Here is an 18,965-nt window from a genome sequence, read left to right on the forward strand (position 1 = left end):
CCTGTTCAAGCCTTTTGCTCTCCCCCTTTTTATTGGATTCCCTGACACTTTTTCCTATTGATTTCTAGGAGTTATTCAAATACTGGGTGAGTCCTTTATTCTCTATACGAATTGAGATTCTCTCTCTTCTTTCCTTGGGCTTGAATTTTGCTACTTAAAATTACATTCTTTGATGAACCAGGGTTCTTAATGTTAATGTAGTCCAATTTATCCATTTTTTCCCCTAATACCTCCTGTGGTTTGTTTAAGGAAATAGTTGCATACTCTGGGGTCATGGTGATGTTCTTTTATGTTATATTCTAGAAGTTGTATTGTTTTTCTTTTCACCTTTAGATCTCCAATCCATCTGGAATTTATTTTTGCATGGTGTGCATATAGGGGTTGTGATTATTTTTTACCCATATGGGTATCAGTGATTTAGCACTGTTTATTTTTTGGCATTTGTTTTTTAGAAAGGAGACCATTTCCTTGTGGGATGGCATGTACTGCTATCCTCCCATACACAGCATCTAATTTTTTTTTTAATGTTACTAAGTCCCAGTTCATGCCAGCCCCTCACAGAGAGGCAGCTCCTTAAAAGCAAGCAACACTCATAAACTTATTTTAACAAAGCATTTAGACAGTTTCTGAGTGCCCAATGGCAGTGGCAGTACTGGTATTCTGTGTCCCCTGACTCTGAACCTCTTAGGCTTTGTGTACCAGAGGAGGACTTATATGGACTCATGGGGAGGTTAGGGACCCCCAAAGCTTCTTGGGCCTGCTGTCCATACTCTTTCCATGCTCTGGACTAACTGACTAGGGGTATTCTGACTAGGAGTGTGAGTTACCTGAAACTATGGTTTCTAAGCCAGGTGTTTCCAACTCAGATGTATGTTTTAAATTGACCTAGACTGTGACAGCAGATATTTGGACCAGGATGTGGTTGAATTGTAGTACTAGGAATTGTAATGTAGAACTGAAATGCAATTTGTGTTCTTGTTTCTGGGGAAGATGTCCCCCATGTTTCCTCTTGGGATATTGAAAACACCTCCCTCAAACCCACATCCTTCCCCCACATAACCCTGGCCCACCTTTAACACGTGTACACACACCCAACAGTATACAACCCATGCCCTCCGACCCCCTCCCACTCCCCTGTATACATTGCACCCCACACTCCTCACACTTCCTGCCCCATGAATCCCCCTGTACACCCCGCATAAAAGCACCCCCACTCCCACAGTCCATACACATCCTATACATCTTAAAAATACCCCCCTCAGTCCCCCAAGCACCTCCCTCCATAGCCACACCCCCTCATCCTCTCAACACCCACCCCCAACACACCCTAAGCAGCTGGGAGGGACTCAGCATTTCTAAGCTGTTGCAGGGATCTGGGAGACCCCCAGCAGAGTTTGGTGTGGCTTGGTCAGGTCTGGCCCTCTTTCTTCAGGGCCTTCCCTTGATCCCGGGTGCCCTGGCTTCTCCACAGTTTTGTTCCAGAGGGAAGCAAAAGCTTGTACTGTTGAAAGAATTCAAAGGGGAAAAGCAGTTGCTGTGGTAACCAGATGCCCTGTAGGGAGTAAAACCCATACCTCAGGGCTGTTTTGATTCAGGGTTCTGAAGAGCGGCTCTGTCTAGAGAAAATGTGAGTGGCTGGAGCAGAAGAAACATTTGTCCTTTCAGGAATAGCAACACCCTCCCACCCAGGCATTGTGTTCAGGGCAGGGTACCCTAGATTTCTTGCAGGCTAATTTGAATCCTAAAGAAAAGCACCTGTGTTTGAAACCTAGGCGAGGAAGCCATTTGGTGAAAGCAGAACTTTCTTGCCCCGGGTCTCGCAGTCCACAACTACTCAAGGAGCCCGGGTGAGTGCTCGGCTCCTTGGACAAAGAGTAAGGTGCTGAGCCCTTCTTGTGCACCTGGCTGTCACTGCTTTCATGGGAGGGCCTGCTGTGTGCCGTGCCCTGTGAAGGGCTTGAGGACGAGGACTGCGGTCTGGAGGCCAGCCCTTGCCTCAGGCAAGGGCCGACTGGGCCCCAGGGGGGAGACTGACCAGTGGATCGCCAGTCATAATAATGTGCACTGTGAGGGGTATGAGCTGTGAGCATCATGGGGGGAGGGCTTGCAGCAGCGGGGTGTGGGTGACACTTGAACGGTAGCTTTCATGGAGGAGGGAGCTTCTGAGCCCTGTGCGAGTCCTTTTACCCTGCACTGTCTTACTGGTTGGCTTATGGGTCAGGTCCCTATTTGGGCTGTGTGGCCCATGCTGCATAACTTGAAAGGCACTGAGGAGGGATTGAGTGGAGGGCTTGGAGGGGTGATAGCTCTTTGGAGGCATGGAAGGAGAGGAGGGGGCAGGAGGAGAGCAGGCAGGTATGGAGGTGGTCTGAATTTGGGAAGACCATCTGTGGAAGCCCCGTCCTCCCCCAGTTTCTCCACATACTGTGGCTGAGTGTGTTCTGACTTGGGTCCATGTTCTCTGCGTGGATGTAGCATCTGCCCCTCTAAACTGTGGTCAGCTCAAGGGCAAGGGCTGGGTCGTCGTCTGGATGACCCTGGTGGCCACTCTGGGGGAACTGCAGAAGGGCCCTCTCAGTGGTGGGTGACGGTGGCAACCCTCGTGTGGAGGGCAGAGGCCGGAGTGTCTGGGCCGCGCGGCAGTTGGCACCTCCTGATGGAGGACTTCCTGTGCCTTCACACAGGCTGCCTCGTTTAATGCCCCTCTGCAGTTGAGGGCAGCGCTGCTCTGAGAGGTGAACGAACTGCCCTGGCTCCCGGATCCGTCTTGTCAGCGCTGGGCTTTCTTCCCTGCATGTGGTTCTCCTTCTCAGCCTTTCAGCCCAGCACATGGTTAAAAAAAAATAGGTTTGGGTTCCAAAGGAAATATGTGTAGGTGAAGATTAAAAAACCTTGCTTAAGCAATATTTTCCCCCACAAATAAATGTGCCAGTGCTGACTTGTAGTTTATATTTGGTTTTAATTAAGATTTTATCACTTGTAGATCACACCAAAGAGGAGACAAGTGTCTTACCTTTACTTCTCCTCAGACTGTGGCACTCTGAGAAGCAGCTGATCAGAGGTTAAAATAGCTTCTAGTCTCCTAGGAGCTTCAGCTTTGTTGCTCTGTAAATCTCTAATTTGGCCTGCAAATTGACTTGTAAAGAACTTGCTTTTCAAACTTGAGTGGCAGTGGTGGGGCCTTGTACATTTCATGTTCAGCCCCATGTTAGGATGGAGGAATGCAAGATGGACCAGGGGAGTGCCTTGGCTTGCCTGCATCAGTGATCAGCCCTTGTGGTGGACTTGGGGGAGATGCTGGGACCGAGGCCACAGAATACTTTATGTCCTGAGCGCACAGCTTCTCCATTTGCAAAGTGGGCATCAGAACCTTTGCCCTGCTTGTATTCCAACATCTCCCTGTGGATTGGATAAGCTGTGAATCTAAGACAACTTTGAGCCCTTATAGTGCTGCACATACTTTGGTAGGAGCTTGTTGCTATAAATGGTCATGTGTAGCCAGGGTATTTAGCTGCAAGCAACAGAAACGTTTTCTGGCTGGGTTGTATGTTTAAAAAAAGAGCCAGCTTTGGAGATGTGCAGCCAAAAGAAGCCCACATATACCAGGAAAAATGGCTAAGTGAGGAAACCTGCTGGGCACTGCAGCTTGCTTTGCTGCTGTGGCAGCCCTGGGATCAAGCCTTCCCAAGAAACAGAGGGGCACAGGCCCTGGGCAGCCCAATCTGTGGCTTGGGAACTCAGGTTCAGCCACCTTGCACCATGGTGCCAGGCAGTGTCATAAAATAGACCAGTCAACTTGAAGTCAAGTCTAGCCCTTCTCATGGTGCACACTTTACTCCATCTCTCATGGCCTTCCGTATGCTTATGATGTATGGGAGATTTCTGTGTTTCTTCTCATCCTACCTGCTCTCTGTTCAGCCTATCCTGGTGACCACAGTAGACCCTCAGGCAGTTTGGCATGGCCTCACACAGATCACCTCCTCCCCTGGGTCAGCTTTGTTCCTCTTAACGGAGGGTCCTCGGTGACCCAGGAGTGGACAGGCTCTTGGAACATTAGGTAGCCAGGTCTTACCCTGGAAGATTCTTGATGTGGTGGATTCTATTTATAACATGTTCTGTGGGCCACTGGATGTAGTTCGTCATGTACCGGATCTTGTCTGAGGCCTTTGCAGTCGTAACTTTTGTGGTTTTCTTTTGTCATTTGGTGGGAATGGACATGGTCACACCTCTGGCTATTGTGCAGAAAGCACACCCAGGCCTTGGGGCTGTTTATTTGAAAAAGTTTTCAAAGCATGATGCCTTCAGAAAACCTCAGTTTAAATGCTGACCACTCTTATTAGCTGTGAGCCGCTGAGCAAGTCCCTTAGTTGTTCTGAACCTCATCATGTGGATGGGATGGGAGAACACCTGATCCCAGAGATAGCTGTGGGGGCAGGGCCCTGGGTTGCCTGAGAGCGAGGCGTGGCAGCTTTGGGGGTGCCGCCCACACTGCGCGGCTGGAAGGGGCTGCCCCTCCAGAGCGGCAGCTGCCATCCACCACCTTGGGGTAGGAAGGTGGCTCCCTTGACTCATATCCGGCTTTTATTTCAGTGGCCTCAACAGCGATCCTTGCCCTTCCTTTCTGGCCCTTTCTTAATGTTCTTATAAATACCACTAATCCCGTTTTTGCCACCCTCCTGCCAGTTATTTGTGGGCTTCTCAGCGCTTGGGGCTAAACCATGTGCAGGCCTGTGCCTGCTGGCTCCTCCTTCACAGTGTGCCTCTCGAGTGGGTCCGCCCTCTCCCCAGACAGGGCGCTGTCCCTCAGTCGCCCCATCCGGCTCTCCCCGCCTACCTGCTCTGCGTGGGCTGCCCTCCCGGAGCGCTCAGGTTTCATCCTGTCCTCAGCTGCCAGTCACTCAGCATTCCCATAGCACCCACAGGTCGCTGTACTCACCTTGGACCTGCTGTCTGGCAACTATCCATTCACCTGTCTGCTTCCCCTCTCACCTGCTCCTCAGCTCCCTGAGGCATCAGTCATGTCTTAGTCACCTTTTTTGTCTGCCAAGTGACAGGACTCAGAGACACTGTAAAGAATTGAGTGATGAAATGAGGCAACTGGACAGGTACGAGGATTTAGGAGTTGGCTGGGCTGAGATTTTTCCCAGGGAAAAGCAGACTTGCCCTTGAGTCCAGGGCTTTCTTAAAAGTCTCTGTGTGTGAAGTCTGTTAAGACAATTAAGTTTCTAAAATCTGTTGTTCGGGCACAGACTAAGGATGCTTTGACACCTATCCACATGGACAAGAGCTGTGCATTTTCGTTGGTCACAGGCTTTGAATAAGCCAGTGGTGTGATGTGGATAACAGGAGCCTTGATGTGGCCCTGCTGGCAGCTGGCAGGGATCTGTTTGGGGGACCCAACAGTGGTGTGAACAGACACATAGGCCTAGGGTATGTGTGCGGGTGGAAGAGTCATTTTCAGGGGCCACTCACTGGGGTTTTCAGGCTCTTGCTTGCTACTTCCATCGGATCCAAGGATGGTGAACACACAGTAAGTAGGCTTCCTCTTCCTTCCGGGTCTCAGTCTGAGTTCATTTGCAAAGGGAAAGCCTGTTATCTCTTCAGCTTGACAGATCTGGACAGGCTCAGACACCAGCTGTGTGTTCTCAGGACCAAAGATTCTGAGTGGCTGCTTCATTCCTGAGAACTGAGCAGGTGGGCCCCCATGCCATGCCGGGTGACTTGGGCTGTCTGCTGTGAGGCAATGGGAACGGGCTCTGGGCTAGTTCCCCAGTGCCACATGAGACAGGCTCATGCTGGGGTAGGGCACTTCTGAGTTTCATGGGCCTTATCATTTGCCTTTGGGATTTGCTTGCTCCATCTGTGAACTTACCATGGTGAGAAGTCCTGGTGGTTGTGAGTTTTGCTTTCTGGCGGAGGCGACGTTTTCCCCCTTCAAGAAAAGAGAAATGGTGGGACAGGATGAGAGGGTCGGGAGGTCACCCCATCATTCACCATCAGTTAATTTCTTAACTGAAATTTTTGCCTTGAATGAGGGAGATGTTTGTCCTGATTGCAGGGTGTGCAGCCTGCAGTGTAGCTGTGGGTTTGGCTGCTGGGTCCAGTCCCAGGCTGCAGAGGAACCACGGGTGTGTGTGCAGGCGTCTGTCTGCCCTTCTCTTCCCGTAGCAGTTGCTGTTGTTGGGTGTATGTTTTTGTTTAAGCTTGAGAAGGGTCTGTATCAGGCCTGAGGGCCAGCCATGGTTTCTGCTTTCCCCTTGAGCCAGGAGAAGGTCAGGAGAGCCTGTTAAGGGTAAGAGTACAGTCAAGAGAGTGAGCCACGGCAGCGGGGTTCCTCTGGCCACTTTTGTTTTTAAATCATTATTGACATCGATTAACATTTATATGATTTAATAAACACCATTTAATGTTATGAAATCCTTTTAACAACAGTAGTAAAGGAAGTAGAAAAGACATCACTCACACCTGTGTTGTGGGAGCCTGTGAGGTCTCAGGACAGTGCGCCTATGGTGTTGCTGTGGTTCCCCCATGGTTAGAAGCCTTGGTGCTGCCCCTCAGCACCCCGTATGTTCTGTCTCGATGCTGCCCGTCAGCTTGCTGTTACTGACCCCTCCAGCCTACCCATGCCTGGCAGGCTGGACTTCCCTCAGGACTCTAGGTCTCCCCCGCTATGAGAAACACAACTGTGCATACTTACACACATTGCTCTTTTATCTCCTTGTGATGCTTGCCTAGGATTGGAGCTCCTGCCCAGAAATGGCCATATCTGGGGGTCCAGATGAGTTGGTCACATTTCTTTGAAATGATACCAGGAGTAGCTATTGTGATGTGATGCTGAGGTGCTGTTAGACACCAGTGCGACAGCCTGTGTGTTCAAGGTGGGGGACTGGAGTAGGGCCAGAGCAGAGGGCTGTGCTCTATGGGGGAGACCATCTTGGCTTAAGGCCCACCCTACCTGTTGGGCCCTGGCGACCCTCAGCTGTGTGACTCTGCGTGTTACACAGCTGCACTAGGCCTCCGTTTTGCTCATCTGTAAATGGAGACAAGCAGTGCTGACCTTACTGGATTTTTATGATGATTAGTTAAATAATATTTCAATTAATTAAACAGTCGATTGCTTGGCATACTGTGAAATACAGGAGAACAGCAATGAATAACAATTAGGTCGAGCTCCACCCCCCTCCCCCCAGCCCAGGCCACCTCCTACTAGGAAGTCTAATTTTACAGAAACTAATTAGATTTGATCTTTACCATACTCATAAGAAGGGGGCACAGGAGGAATTTTTGCCCTCACTCTACAGGACAGAAGCAGGGGTGAAGGAAATTGTCAGAGGGGAGGATAGAACAGACAGCTAACGGGTGAACAGGCAGATGGGTGTAGCCACGGGGACCTGGGGTTCGGGTTGTCTGTGTCCCCAAACTGATGGAAAGAACACAGGGTCTGGTACACACACAGCTGAGTCAGGTGTCCTTGTGCCTCAGTCCCTGCATCTGTGAGGCAGGCCTAGTGATACATGGCGTATGTGTGTTGTTGGGAAGCTCAGACCATGTAGAGGAGGAGAACCTAGCCTCCAAGGTGGGGATGTATCTCCTGCCTCCCTCGGCTTGTTCATGTATTCATTTGCTATTGGTCCAGCTGCTCTTTGCAATGTGCCAGGTGCTGGGGAACAGTGATGGACAGGCCACTCGGAGTTTCTAATCTAGGATGGAACACAGATGACAGAGTCTCACACAGGCAAATCCAGGTAAAGTTCAATGTCTGGGACAGTTATTAGCAGGCCTGCTTGGGAAGAAAGCCCTTCTGCTAAAAATGGGTATAACCTTTGGCCTGCACAGCCAGGGAAAGGGCTGAAACTCACCAACTGTCTTAAGCTGTCTTCAGCTGCTGTGGAGTTTTGTGGTGGGTGCAGAAGTAGGGCTTCTGTGGGGAAGCCTCACAGATGTGCCTGTTTATATAGCCTGCTGCCTCTTGTCACTCATCCTTGAGGGAATCAGGTCATTCTTAATTTGAGCCTCAACTTTAAAAATTAAAAGCTAGTTATCTATAGAAACTTGGCAAAAAATAGAGAAGCACTATCAGAAAAGGATAACACATAACAGTAACATTTTAAAAATGTCAAATATAGATCAGTTTCTCTGCTAGTTGGTCTAATAGTAATGGGCCTCTATTCCCCAGCCTGGATCTGGGCCCTGGCTTCTAAGTACCTGTTAAGTCTGTTGTGGTTCCTGGAACTTAGCTGGCTCTCCACTTTCTTGGGTTTTGCTTTTTTGTTGGGAAAGATCAGGGCAGAGGGTGGTGGAAGCAGAAATAGAGGGGATGTCTGATTCCACAGGAGGATGTGGCAAGAGCCAGGGCTCAAATCAGGTCCCTCGCTGATGGACTGCAGAACTCAGAACATGCCAGGATGCCAGCAGGCTGTTTCCCACAGGAGGTGCATGTGGGGTCCTGCACCAGGCGGTGGGCAAGTTACCTTGCTTAATCCTCAAAGCTCCTACTGAAGCAGCACCAGCCTCACCTTAGTATGGGAGGAAACAGCCTCAGAGAGGTCCTGCAGTTTGCCCACGGTCCCAACACTGGTAAGATTTACCTCCTGCTTGCCTGCCCAGTCCTGCTGCCCCTGCTTCCTCCTCCTCCAGGAGGGGCCTGGTGGCAGTTTGGAGCCTTACCTGGCTGCCCAGGAGCTGGTCCAGGCTGGGCATGTGTAAAGAAAAGCAGGGGTGGGGAGACGCAGGACTCATCTTTGCCCTGCACTCTGTGTGACCTTCCAAGGGTTCTTTCCTGCTGGGGATGTGGGGCAGGAGGAAGGGTCCTCTCAAGCCTGTGACACGCACAGTGCTCGCTGTTCCCTCTGTTGCCCTTCACCCACCTCTGCCCCTACCCAGCCATTACAGTGCAGGGCACGGTGGGACCATCTCTGGAGAGCCTCCCCAGATGCCTCCCTGGCCACCCAAAGAGCAGCCCTGTACGTGCTGGTGAGACCTTTCTTTCCCTCCTCCGGGTCATGACCCTTATGAGAATCCAAAAAGCTGTGGATCCTTACTCCAGGAAAATGAGTCTTTTCTTACCTGGCAAGTTGTGTGTGTCTGATCATTGACCATGAAATCTTGTCCATGGATCCGGGCTGAACACTAGGTGTCTGAGTTTTTGCTCCTCAGTACGCAGCATGGAGTACCTAGCTCAAGGGAGCCAGTCAGCATTTCTTGGCTAATAGTTTCCTGGAGGGGTTATCTGCCACCTCCTTTGAGCACGGCTGGTTTCCCAGTTGTGCTTGTGGCAAGAAAGGAACCAGACCTGGCTTGGGGCCAGCTCCCCATGCTCGTCCACCACATGCTGGGGCAAGGTCATATGTTGGGCCTGACGTGCTGTTACCTGGATGGTGGGGCCACCCCTGCATCTGCCAGAGGGTGAGCTCTCTTTTCTGCTGCTGAGGACACCTTGACAGGCGCTGGACCCTTGGCTATTGTCTGCACCAGCCTTTGGCAGATTCTAGGCATCAGGCCTTAACCCTAATCTGCCTGAAAGCTGCCACACCCTTTCTTTTTGTCCTCTAAGTGCCACTACCTTTTTTGTCAGAGGCGCCTTCATTCTCCCAGTGAGGCAGTCAGATCCTTAGTTGTCTCCGACTCTGCCCTGGCCCCCAGGCACTCAGGGACCCCTTGTTCTGTCCCAGTACCACTGACCTAGTTCCAGCTGTCATCTGCAGCCCTGTCTCCAGCTTCCTTACTGCTCTCCATCTGCAGCTCCTGGCCCTTTGTCCTCTCTCGGTGCACGAGCCTTTAGGGAAGCAGTGACTGGGCTCCTGGGTGTCAGTGCCCACCCTTCCCTGCTAAACTCTCCGAGTCGGGTTCTTGGTGAGGCACTGAGTAGGGAATCAGGTCTGTCCTGCTGCACAGCTTGTCTGACACATCCGACATCTTTGTGAAGCAGATGTTATAACCCCCATCTGCTCCCAGGATTTCAGAGAATGTGAAGTGAGAACGATGAAGTGAAAGCTGTTCATGACCCCTGCAGATGTGGCCCCATGCCTGCTTCCCTTCCTGCCCTGGCCCACTTCCTCCTTGCTCCTTCAGGGTTTGCTGCCTCTTCCACCCGGATTGCAGGCTTTTCTTCTTCCTTGCTGGTCATTTCATCCTTGTACTCATGCTGTAATGTCAGCATGATAGTCCTTGTTGTCACAGATGAGGAAACTGAGGTCAGACCGGCCAAATAAGTTGCCCAAGGTCACACAGCAGGGTGAAATGGAGCTGGGCCTGCCGGTTGGGTTCTGGCCCAGACTGTGCTGTAGCTGCTGTAGACGATGCCAGGTCCTGGGTGCAGACCGGTAAGAGGCATCTGCTCACAGGAGCTCTCTGCCTGTTGTGCAGAGTGAGTGAAAGGGCCAGGTAGTCCTAGTAGCAGCTGTGTGGGGGGGACCCAGAGTCAGGGGCCCTGCAGCCTGGGGATCACTACCAGCTCAGGAGAGTCAGAACCCCTTCTCTCCCAGCTCCGCTGTCCCTACCTCTGGGCAGTGGAGAGCTGTGCAGTTTCTTCACTCAGGTGTGGTAGTGTTCAGCCCAGGGCTTATCACTGTGTCTTCAGGGTGAGTCAGACTCTGGAGGACTGTCTTTGCCCCTTAGTGCCCTTGGAGCTCAGCTCCTGCTACAGCCACACCCAGTAGGAAGTCCCTGGTTCTGAAAATGGGCAACAGGGTGAAATTGTGAAACCCGCCAGGCTTGCCACCCCTCTGCCGGTATCCATGTCTGTCTGTCTTTGATTTTTCCCACCCTGGACCCAAATCAGAACTGGAAAGGTTCAGAGGGGTCCAGTTTCATATCTGAGGGGACTAGGGTTTTGGACCTTGATCTCCCTTGATTCTTGAACAGAGGCGCTGTTCCCACAAGCAGAGCCTCAGGCCTCCCCAGAGCTAGTGAGGCTCTTGCCTGGGCCCTGGGAAGTGGCTCTGCACCTGTGAGTCCCTGCCTGGTCTAGCTGCTTTGCTAATGGGCTGATGGTGGGAGGAACCAGGTCTGAGCTGGAGGTCTCTCTGATAACCCTTTCCTGCTCCTCTTTCTCTTCTGGAAAGGAGAACCTCAGACGGCATCCCTCTTAGGGCAAGGGAGGCTTGCTTATTCCTTGTACCCTCCACGCAAGTGTTCCTGTTTCACAAAGCTGCCTCCCCCACCTCCATCGCAGTCCCCAGCCCTCATTTAATCTTCAACTTGTGCCCAGACAGCAGCAGGCTGGAAGGAGCCTCTACCTGGCTTCTGGGCTCAGCGTCTTCCCCCACAGCTCACCCTCTAGGCTGTGGGAGTGCCCTTTCCGAGTGCAGCCTCCGGGCTCAGCCCAGCCATAGCACTGGGGGAAGACTCCGTCACTCCCGACTGTGGTCTTGACAGTACCCTTGCTGTACTATCGTGGCTTTGCCAGGTAGTTACCATTCCCGGGACTGTCCTGACTTCTGAAGCCACCTGGCTCCCCCACAGTGGACATGTAGAGTTGAGAAGGGTTGCTTCCCTCCTTCCCTGACAATAACCATCTTGCCAATTCCACAAGTATACAAAACATTGAAGAAAGTTTTCCTCACTGGTCATGGCACAGAGTTACATGTTCTAAGTCTGCTGCTTTAAGTAGACTTGAGATCCTTGAGGGAGTGTTCTTGTTTCCTGTATCTGTGTGCCTGTGGCAGACCCAGTGCAGAAAGGGGAGGTACCAAAAGGGAGACCTTCTTCTTCTTGCAAATAGGGAGAGAGCAGGAGATGCCGCAGCCACTCCCCCACAGACCCTCCTTCGGCATTTCTGTTGGATGAGCTTCCAGTAGAAGAGGGCCTGTATTCAGGCAGCAGACACCAAGTGATGTTCTCTCCCACGCTGTATACCAAGCCTGAGCGAGACAGGTGTGCTCTGCAAGTGGGGACTCCTGCCAGAGGAGCCTGGGAAGCAAAAAACAGTCAAAACACCAAGTCTGGATATGTCTCAAAATTGATAAACCTCTGATTCATCTAATAGAGGAGACACAATATATCAATATCAGTGGATATCACCTCAGATCCTGCAGACATTAAAAGGATAGTAAGGGAATATTATATGTAGCTTTATATTAGTAAGTTAAGTAACTTAGGTGAAAACTTAGGTGAAATGGATATTCCTTGAAAGACGCAAATGAATAAGACTGAATCAAGAAGAAACAGAATTATAGAACCCTGTACCTGAAACCTTCTTCTTTCTAAAAAGAAAATTTCAGGCCAAGATGACTTCACTGAAGTCTTATTATTCATTTAAGGAGGAAATAATACTAGGCTTGTAGAACCCTAATTTTATTTGTTAAAGTTTTGTTCCTGGCAAAAGGATTTCAAACATTAAGGAACTGAAGTCGTCCCTCGGAGGCCTGCTTCCTCCTGCTGGCTCTGGGGGCAGGGAGGCAGGGGCCAGGCCTAGGTGTGGACACCTGGGCTGGGGTCAGAAATGGGGGCTCCCTCTGGGAACAGGCAAGTGGACTGCAGGGAGGACCCCCGTCCAGGCTGCAGTTTTCCTCTCCCCCAGCCAGCAGTGTTCCTAAGGGTTTGGCTCTTCTGGAGTTGGTGGAAAGAGTAGTAATTAAATTGGCAAAGCATTGATGAAGGTTGTCTAGTCAAGACTCTGGGTTAGGCCTGGAGGGGCTTCGGGAGATTCCCTGTCCTGAGAGGGACTTGGGGATAAGGCCTGCACAGGAATAGCAATGATCACAGGCTGGTGTCCTGGGGTCAGACCCTGATATGCTCTGATGCCATTGCCTGGGAACCTCAGGAGGCTGCCTTGAGGATGTGGTCTTTGAGTTGGCTTCCAGAACTGTCCAGAGAGTGGGTTTTCTTTGGGGTTCTCAGAACAGATACATCAGTACTTGAGACAAAGGATCCGTTGTTGGTGTTCTGGACAGGAGCGTGTGTGAGTGGGCTGCAGGGTGAGTGTTGGGGCCTTGGGAGGCTGCCCTTTGAGAGGACAGCTGTTGTCCTGGGGGTTTGAGGGAGCCACCAAGAGCTCTGGGCAGAGCGGCAGTATGGTCTGGCTAGTGTCTTTGAAGAGGACACTGGTTCTGTGTGGATGAGAGACTAAGGCGAAATGGGTTAGACAAAGGGGAGAAGTGAGGCAGGCAGTGTCAGTGTGTTCTCCAGAGTAGAAGGGGTGGCTGGCTGGCAGGCAGGGGTGGAAGGGAGCACCTGTGGGCTCGGTTGTGGTGGGGACCTGTGGAGGTGGTGTAGGAGAGTGGGAAGTAATGGAGAACAGGGATTGGGAAGTGGGGGAAAGGTGGGGTGTGTGCAGGGAGGGGTTAGTGAGTCGGATATAAAGGTCTTGGAGGGGGTGGGGTGTATCTAGGTTCCCTAGGATGCTGTGCCCCTGAGTCCTGCCTGTGTTCTCATGGGTGTCTGCCAGGGCTTAAACCTAAAACTCGGGCTGGCTGTGGCTGGTCTGAGTGCACTGGCCAGATCTCAAATGTTGGGGAGCATGGGAGGGGTCAGAGCTATTTTTAGAAACTAAAGCCACTCGAGATAAACTTTCTCATCTCCTTGGCTAGAACTCAGGGCGGGGGTCAGGGGGACCTTGATCCAGACCCTGCAGCTACCACTGACGGGTGTGTGTGACCATGGGCAAATCTTTCCATTCCCAGATGGCCATTTTCCAGGTTCCCCAGGGGTTGAATTGGGGACCTGGAGGGCGGTGGCCCTGTGAGTGCTCCAGTTCTCACAGGGCCCTTTGGGTCTCTCCAGCTGCTCCGCACCTCCTGCCACCACCCCAGGCAATGTGGGTCCTGCCTTGCCGTCTGGGCCAGGCTCGCCCAAAAGCTACTTTTCTTCTCATGAAAGCTCACTTCCTATCTGAATGGCTGTTTTACTTCAGGGAAAACTGGAGTGCCCCCTGGTCCCTGCGTTTACATGGCCTGTTTATTTGTTCACTTGCCCCTGGCTCACGCACATCTCTTTGTCATTCTTGAGCCCCTGCTCTTTGCACAGCATCCCAGGCTGGGAGCATCCTTGACTCATGCTGTCTACAGTGCTAATTACAATGTCATTTAGATTGTTGGGTGTTTTCTCACTTGTTAATGAATAACTTGGCCTTAGCTGAGACCCTTGAGTGTCTCTGGGACTCCAGGAGGGTGACGGCAGTAGTAGCTGCTGAATTTGCTCTTGTTCAGGGCTGGGAAGCGGCATCGTTTGCAAAGGACTGTATCCCAAAGGTTGTTTCCCCTGTTCCCACCGTCCCCACCCACTGCTGTCAGCTGGTCCATGTTAGCAGAGCTCCCATGGGAAGAAGCCTTCCAGCTGGGTTGCCCAGCAGCCCACTTCGGGGAAAACAGCCTTTCCTGCTCTTCCACCTCATCCTTTCTCACCTGGAGAAGGCATCTGCCACCCCCTTCCCCTGTGGCAGGCACCTGTAGCCATCAAGGAATCCTCTGGCCGGCAGTTGGGAGGGAGCTTTATGTTTGAATGTCCAAGCTTCTGGCTTGCTTAACTGGCTGGCATTTAGTCAAGGAGGGGTGTGTGTATCACTTGGGCCTCTGTGGAAGGGCCCGCCTAGGCCACAGCAGCCCTGGTAGCTATGTAGAGAACCCTCCCTTGTTTCTCAGTTGAGTTCATACCCTACTCTCCCTTCCCTCTTTGACCATCATCAACCAATGCCTCTCTGTCCGAGGACCTGCTTGCCCAGCCAGTTGGCAGGCTCTTAGGGGAAGGCCTCTGGTCCTGTCCCCAGTAGCTCCCCCTGTCTCTCCTCTGGCTCCCCATTGCCTTAGGACACTGGCCAGAGCCCTCTGGGATCGGCCCCACCTGCTCTGACAACTTTCCCAGCATTCACCTTTATCCTTGACTGCTGCTTCAGCCACCTGCATGTTCTTCAGACCACACCTCACCTTTGCTCAAGCTCTGCTCTCTTCCGGGAATGCCTTTCCAGTTCCTGTCTCCCCATCCTGTAACACCAAATTCTGCCCATCCATCAGTGGGAGGCCCCCTACCCACCCCACAGAGCCATGTTGACCTCTCTCATGAGCTGCTGTCACTCATTCCTGCTGCCCTGTCCCCATGAGACTGAGCTGCCCTGGGTTGAGAAGGTGAAGGGGGGTGTCTTGATCTGTTCACACCACAAGAACCTTTCTCAGGGCCAGGCTTCTAGTCTAGTGTGGGTGTTAAGTATGAGGCTAAGGAATGGGGGCATCTGGTTGTTCTCAGGGTCTCCATGATGAACACTGGCAGGAAGTGACTCAAAGCACATGCCACTCGTGGGGGGGGGGGGGGGCAGTTGCAGTGGCATATGCGAGCTTCTAGGAGACTAGTACCAGAGCTGTTTTACTTGTAATTTGTGTCGGCCCACAAGTTGTTACATCATCGCGGCAGGTTCCCTAGGGCAGGGCTTACGCACATCTCCTCAGGACTCTGCTCCAGGGCAAGAGTCAAGGGCAGGTGCTGCCAGTAGTGAAGTGCGCATTGACACTCTCTGGAGGGGCAGCTCTGGCATGCAGAGAGGTCCTGGACAGGGCTCTGTCCTGAGGGCGTGGGCACACTCACTCAAGCACACACACACGTGCACTCCTGCGTGTCCGTTTGGCCACAGCAGGTCTGGTCTAACAGCCGCAGTCACGGCGTAAGGGAGAAAGCCCAGGAAGGTGCTTTTTGTTGCAGGGGAAGGCAGTGTGGCCATGTCCTTTCTTGTGACTTGGGTACACCTGGAGAACAAGCATACGTGCCAAGGTTGAGATGAACACAGCTTCTCTACACTTAGGGATGTCAGGGGCAGGAGGGAAGCCACCAGAAGAAAACAAAAAATTTAGAAGAAATTTTCCATCGAAACTTCAGACTAGTTCTACTTCTATCGTCCTGCTGATTACATTGCAGGACTGAGTCTTCTTACAAGCCTGGTCCTAGTCTGAGTTAGGCCTCTCATAAAGGGAACCAAATAGGTGTTTGTGAAGAGGCCCCTTGCCTGGGAGCAAAGTCAGGAGGCCTGAGCGTTCGTGCTGCTCTGGTCGCTGGTGACCGCTCTGCCTTGAGTCCCTCCCAGCTCGGTGAGCAGCCCTCTCCAGACCCGTGAAGGTGGCTGCCGCCTGCCACCGTGGGCCCTCCACTGGGGTCGGTGGCTCTCAGCATTGACCAGCTTTTTTCTTACCACCTAAAACCTTCCAGCTCTTCTTGCTTCTGTTCTTTGAGGGCCACCATGTGCCTGGGCCTGGCCTGGGGTCTTGGGCTGTGACATTCTGGGGGAGAATTGAGGCGGGGCAGGGAGGCTCCGGCTTTGTGCTATCGATCGGCAGCAGTCGTGTGTCCCGCTTGGAGGCTGGAGCACCAAGCTGGTTCTTGCCAGGGTGTCTGGCTCCTGAGATGTGCCGTTCGCAGTAGCTGCCCGGGCATTGTGGAGGTGGAGGGGAAGCAGGAGCGTTCATCTGAGCAGATGGTTCTTTCCCTTCCTTTGCAGGACAAGGAAGATGGGGAGCCAAAGACCAAGCAGCTCAGAGAAGGGGAGGAGGAAAGCGAGAAGCACAGGTACTGTGCCGTCTGCAGCTCTCTGCCCTGCAGTCTTCTCCAGTCCTGTTGGTTTCTACAGCCTCCTGACTTTGTTCAGAGCCTCCACCCCATTCCTTCCTCTTCACCCCATGGCTGCCTTGTTCAGACCTGAAAACCTCACCCTGCTGTCCAGTTGGAGCCTTCTCTGCACTCTGTCCTCCACTGGCCTGGCTCTTACTCAGCCACCAGCACTTTCTTTACGACCCTCATGTTATATTGCATCGCTCTTCTCCTCAAACCCCTCACGTGGCATGGTTCCACAGCACCTGCAAAATCAGGCCCAGACGGCCTGGTGTGAAAAGCTCTGCCCAGGCTGCCCGGCCATGTCCAAGCCCCTCTGATTCCCCTTTTCATTCCCTGGCTGCACGGGATTTCCTGACAGTGTTGTCAGCTCCCACTGCCCTCTCAGCCGGGGATTCCTCTCTTCTCTTCTCCATCCTCAATATCTCAGTCTGCGTGTGGAGCTCCAATCGGAGGCATCCCCTTCCTGCTCTTTGTCTGTGCTCCTCCTCCCTGTTCAGTAGTTCATGGGGAGCATGTATCTGTTTAGCCAAATCCCGTCGTGCAGTTGAGTCAGTGTAAGTCACCCAGACACGGCTCCATTCCCGTGGTCGCAGGCATATGGTCCACCCCCCAGTCTCCAGGGCTGGGACCTGACGGAGCTTCAGATGCGGCTTTGCTGCCTGCCAGCACGCGGGGCAGGGAGGGGCTGTGCAGCTGGCCTCCATGAGCTGCGGAGAACCTTCTGTGGGACTAGCGCACCTGCACTCGCGTTCCGGTGACCCCATGCCCTCCTTCCAGTGCCCAGCCTGAGCAGGGGCCACATGGGTAGCTGCAGAGCCCTGCTGGGGTTCAGGCTTGGTGTCCATATGAAGCAGTAACCTGAATGTCCTCTGCCCTGAGCAGTTGCCTTCAGGCACAGGGCCTGTGCAGGCTCCTACTTACTGGGGAGAGTGGATCTTGATGGTGTGCTTGAGATGGTGCAGCAGGAGACAAGGGTTGCTCCCAGGGGAGGCTAGACCAGCACTTGGGAACAGGCCTTGATGCCATAGCCTTGGGGCGCCTTCACCAGGCACAGGTTCCTCATGTCTCCTTCTTATGCAGGAGCTGATCTCAAATGATAGGGCATCCTCAAGTCCACAGTGGGGTGAGTCTGTGTTCCTGTGCACATGTGTGCCTCAGCAGTTGACAGAGTGTGAAGGCACTGCCCTCACACAGCCCTGCAGGGGCTTCCGCCTTACTTGTTAAGAGATGGTGATAGCCCTGCATTGCCAGGCTGGTGAGGCTCAACTGTGGTGCCTGGGACCCTTGCCACCCTGCTGCTGGACTCTGTGCTCTCCTGTTAGGCCTTAGCCCCACCAGCACCTCAGGAGGCTCTTGCTGGTGACAGAGATGAAGGCCAGGTCCTTGCTCCTTTGCTAGATGACCGTAGACCTGTGTGGTTTGGGGTTGGGTGCCTGCAGTTTTCTTCAGCCTCTGGTTTTCTTCTGGTTTGTTCTTAGGTTGTGAATTGCTGGCTAGAGCTTCGAGTCCCAATTTCTGGGCTGTCTTTGCTTTGCCGTGATGTCCCTTCTCTGATTCTCCTCCTTGGTGATAAAGAAAAGGGTCATTGGTTAGTAAGGTGGATGGGTCACACGGCAGACTTGAACACTGAGCTATGTCATTGAATCTCAAACAAGGAAGATGGGACCTTTCTCCTCATCTGTACCCCAAGTCTGGAAAGGGTCTCCCAACAGAATGCTTATGGCTTAGGAGCAGGCTTCACAGGGCCCCTACACCACAGCGCCCTGCCATGGCCCCTTTGGCCACTGAGGAGAAAGAGGCAACCTTCCAGCTCCACTGGGAGGGGAGGGATGACCTCTGAGGCCAGGTTCCAGGTGGGAAGCCCTGTGGACACCAGCCCTCCTGAAGTGTCCTGAGAGGAAGGCAGTGCCCACTCCAGAGGGCAGCAGGACAAGGATTCATGGAGAACATCCCCTTTGAGGTGGTAGGATCTGGGCAGCAAAGGCCCAGAGGGGTGAGTGGTATGATGCCTTGTTGGAGAGTCATGGGCAGACATCTCCCCGAGCCCCTGCTTGTAAACCCCAACCCAGGCTTATGCAGGCCCCCCAGGCAGGGAGGGAGATTTGATGGTGGCCTTGTAGATGCTGCACAGACACATGCTAGGTTGCCAGTTCCATCACTGGTGTTAGTTGCTTCATCGTGTACTGTCATCTACATGGACAGGACTTTGGAAATAAAACAAATGTTGAGGTGATCCTTCATTCAGCAGCAGGCCCCAAAATTATAGGAACTAGGCAGATGGAAAGAGCTCAGGATTTGGGAGCAGCTCCTGGGTTTGAGGCCAGGGCCTGCCAGTTGTTTGCTTTCCCACCCAGTGCAGGGCATTTTGCATCAGTGTGCGTCACCTGAGTATCTTTGACTACACTATAGGGAGGAAGGCAGAACTTGCTTTCCTA

At 52.6% G+C, this 18,965-nt stretch overlaps 1 protein-coding gene across 1 annotated transcript in view; it reads left to right on the forward strand.

Moving 5' to 3' along the window:
* The window catches only part of CCDC12 (coiled-coil domain containing 12), a 65,713-nt gene that overhangs the window by 25,953 nt on the left and 20,795 nt on the right, over positions 1-18,965 (forward strand). Inside the window, exon 2 of the mRNA XM_036877242.2 lies at positions 16,418-16,485. Coding sequence (XP_036733137.1) covers positions 16,418-16,485 — 68 coding nt within the window. The remainder of the gene's footprint in view (positions 1-16,417; positions 16,486-18,965) is intronic.

This window comes from Manis pentadactyla, chromosome 1 (genome assembly GCF_030020395.1).
Source record: "Manis pentadactyla isolate mManPen7 chromosome 1, mManPen7.hap1, whole genome shotgun sequence".
Lineage (NCBI taxonomy): Eukaryota > Metazoa > Chordata > Mammalia > Pholidota > Manidae > Manis > Manis pentadactyla.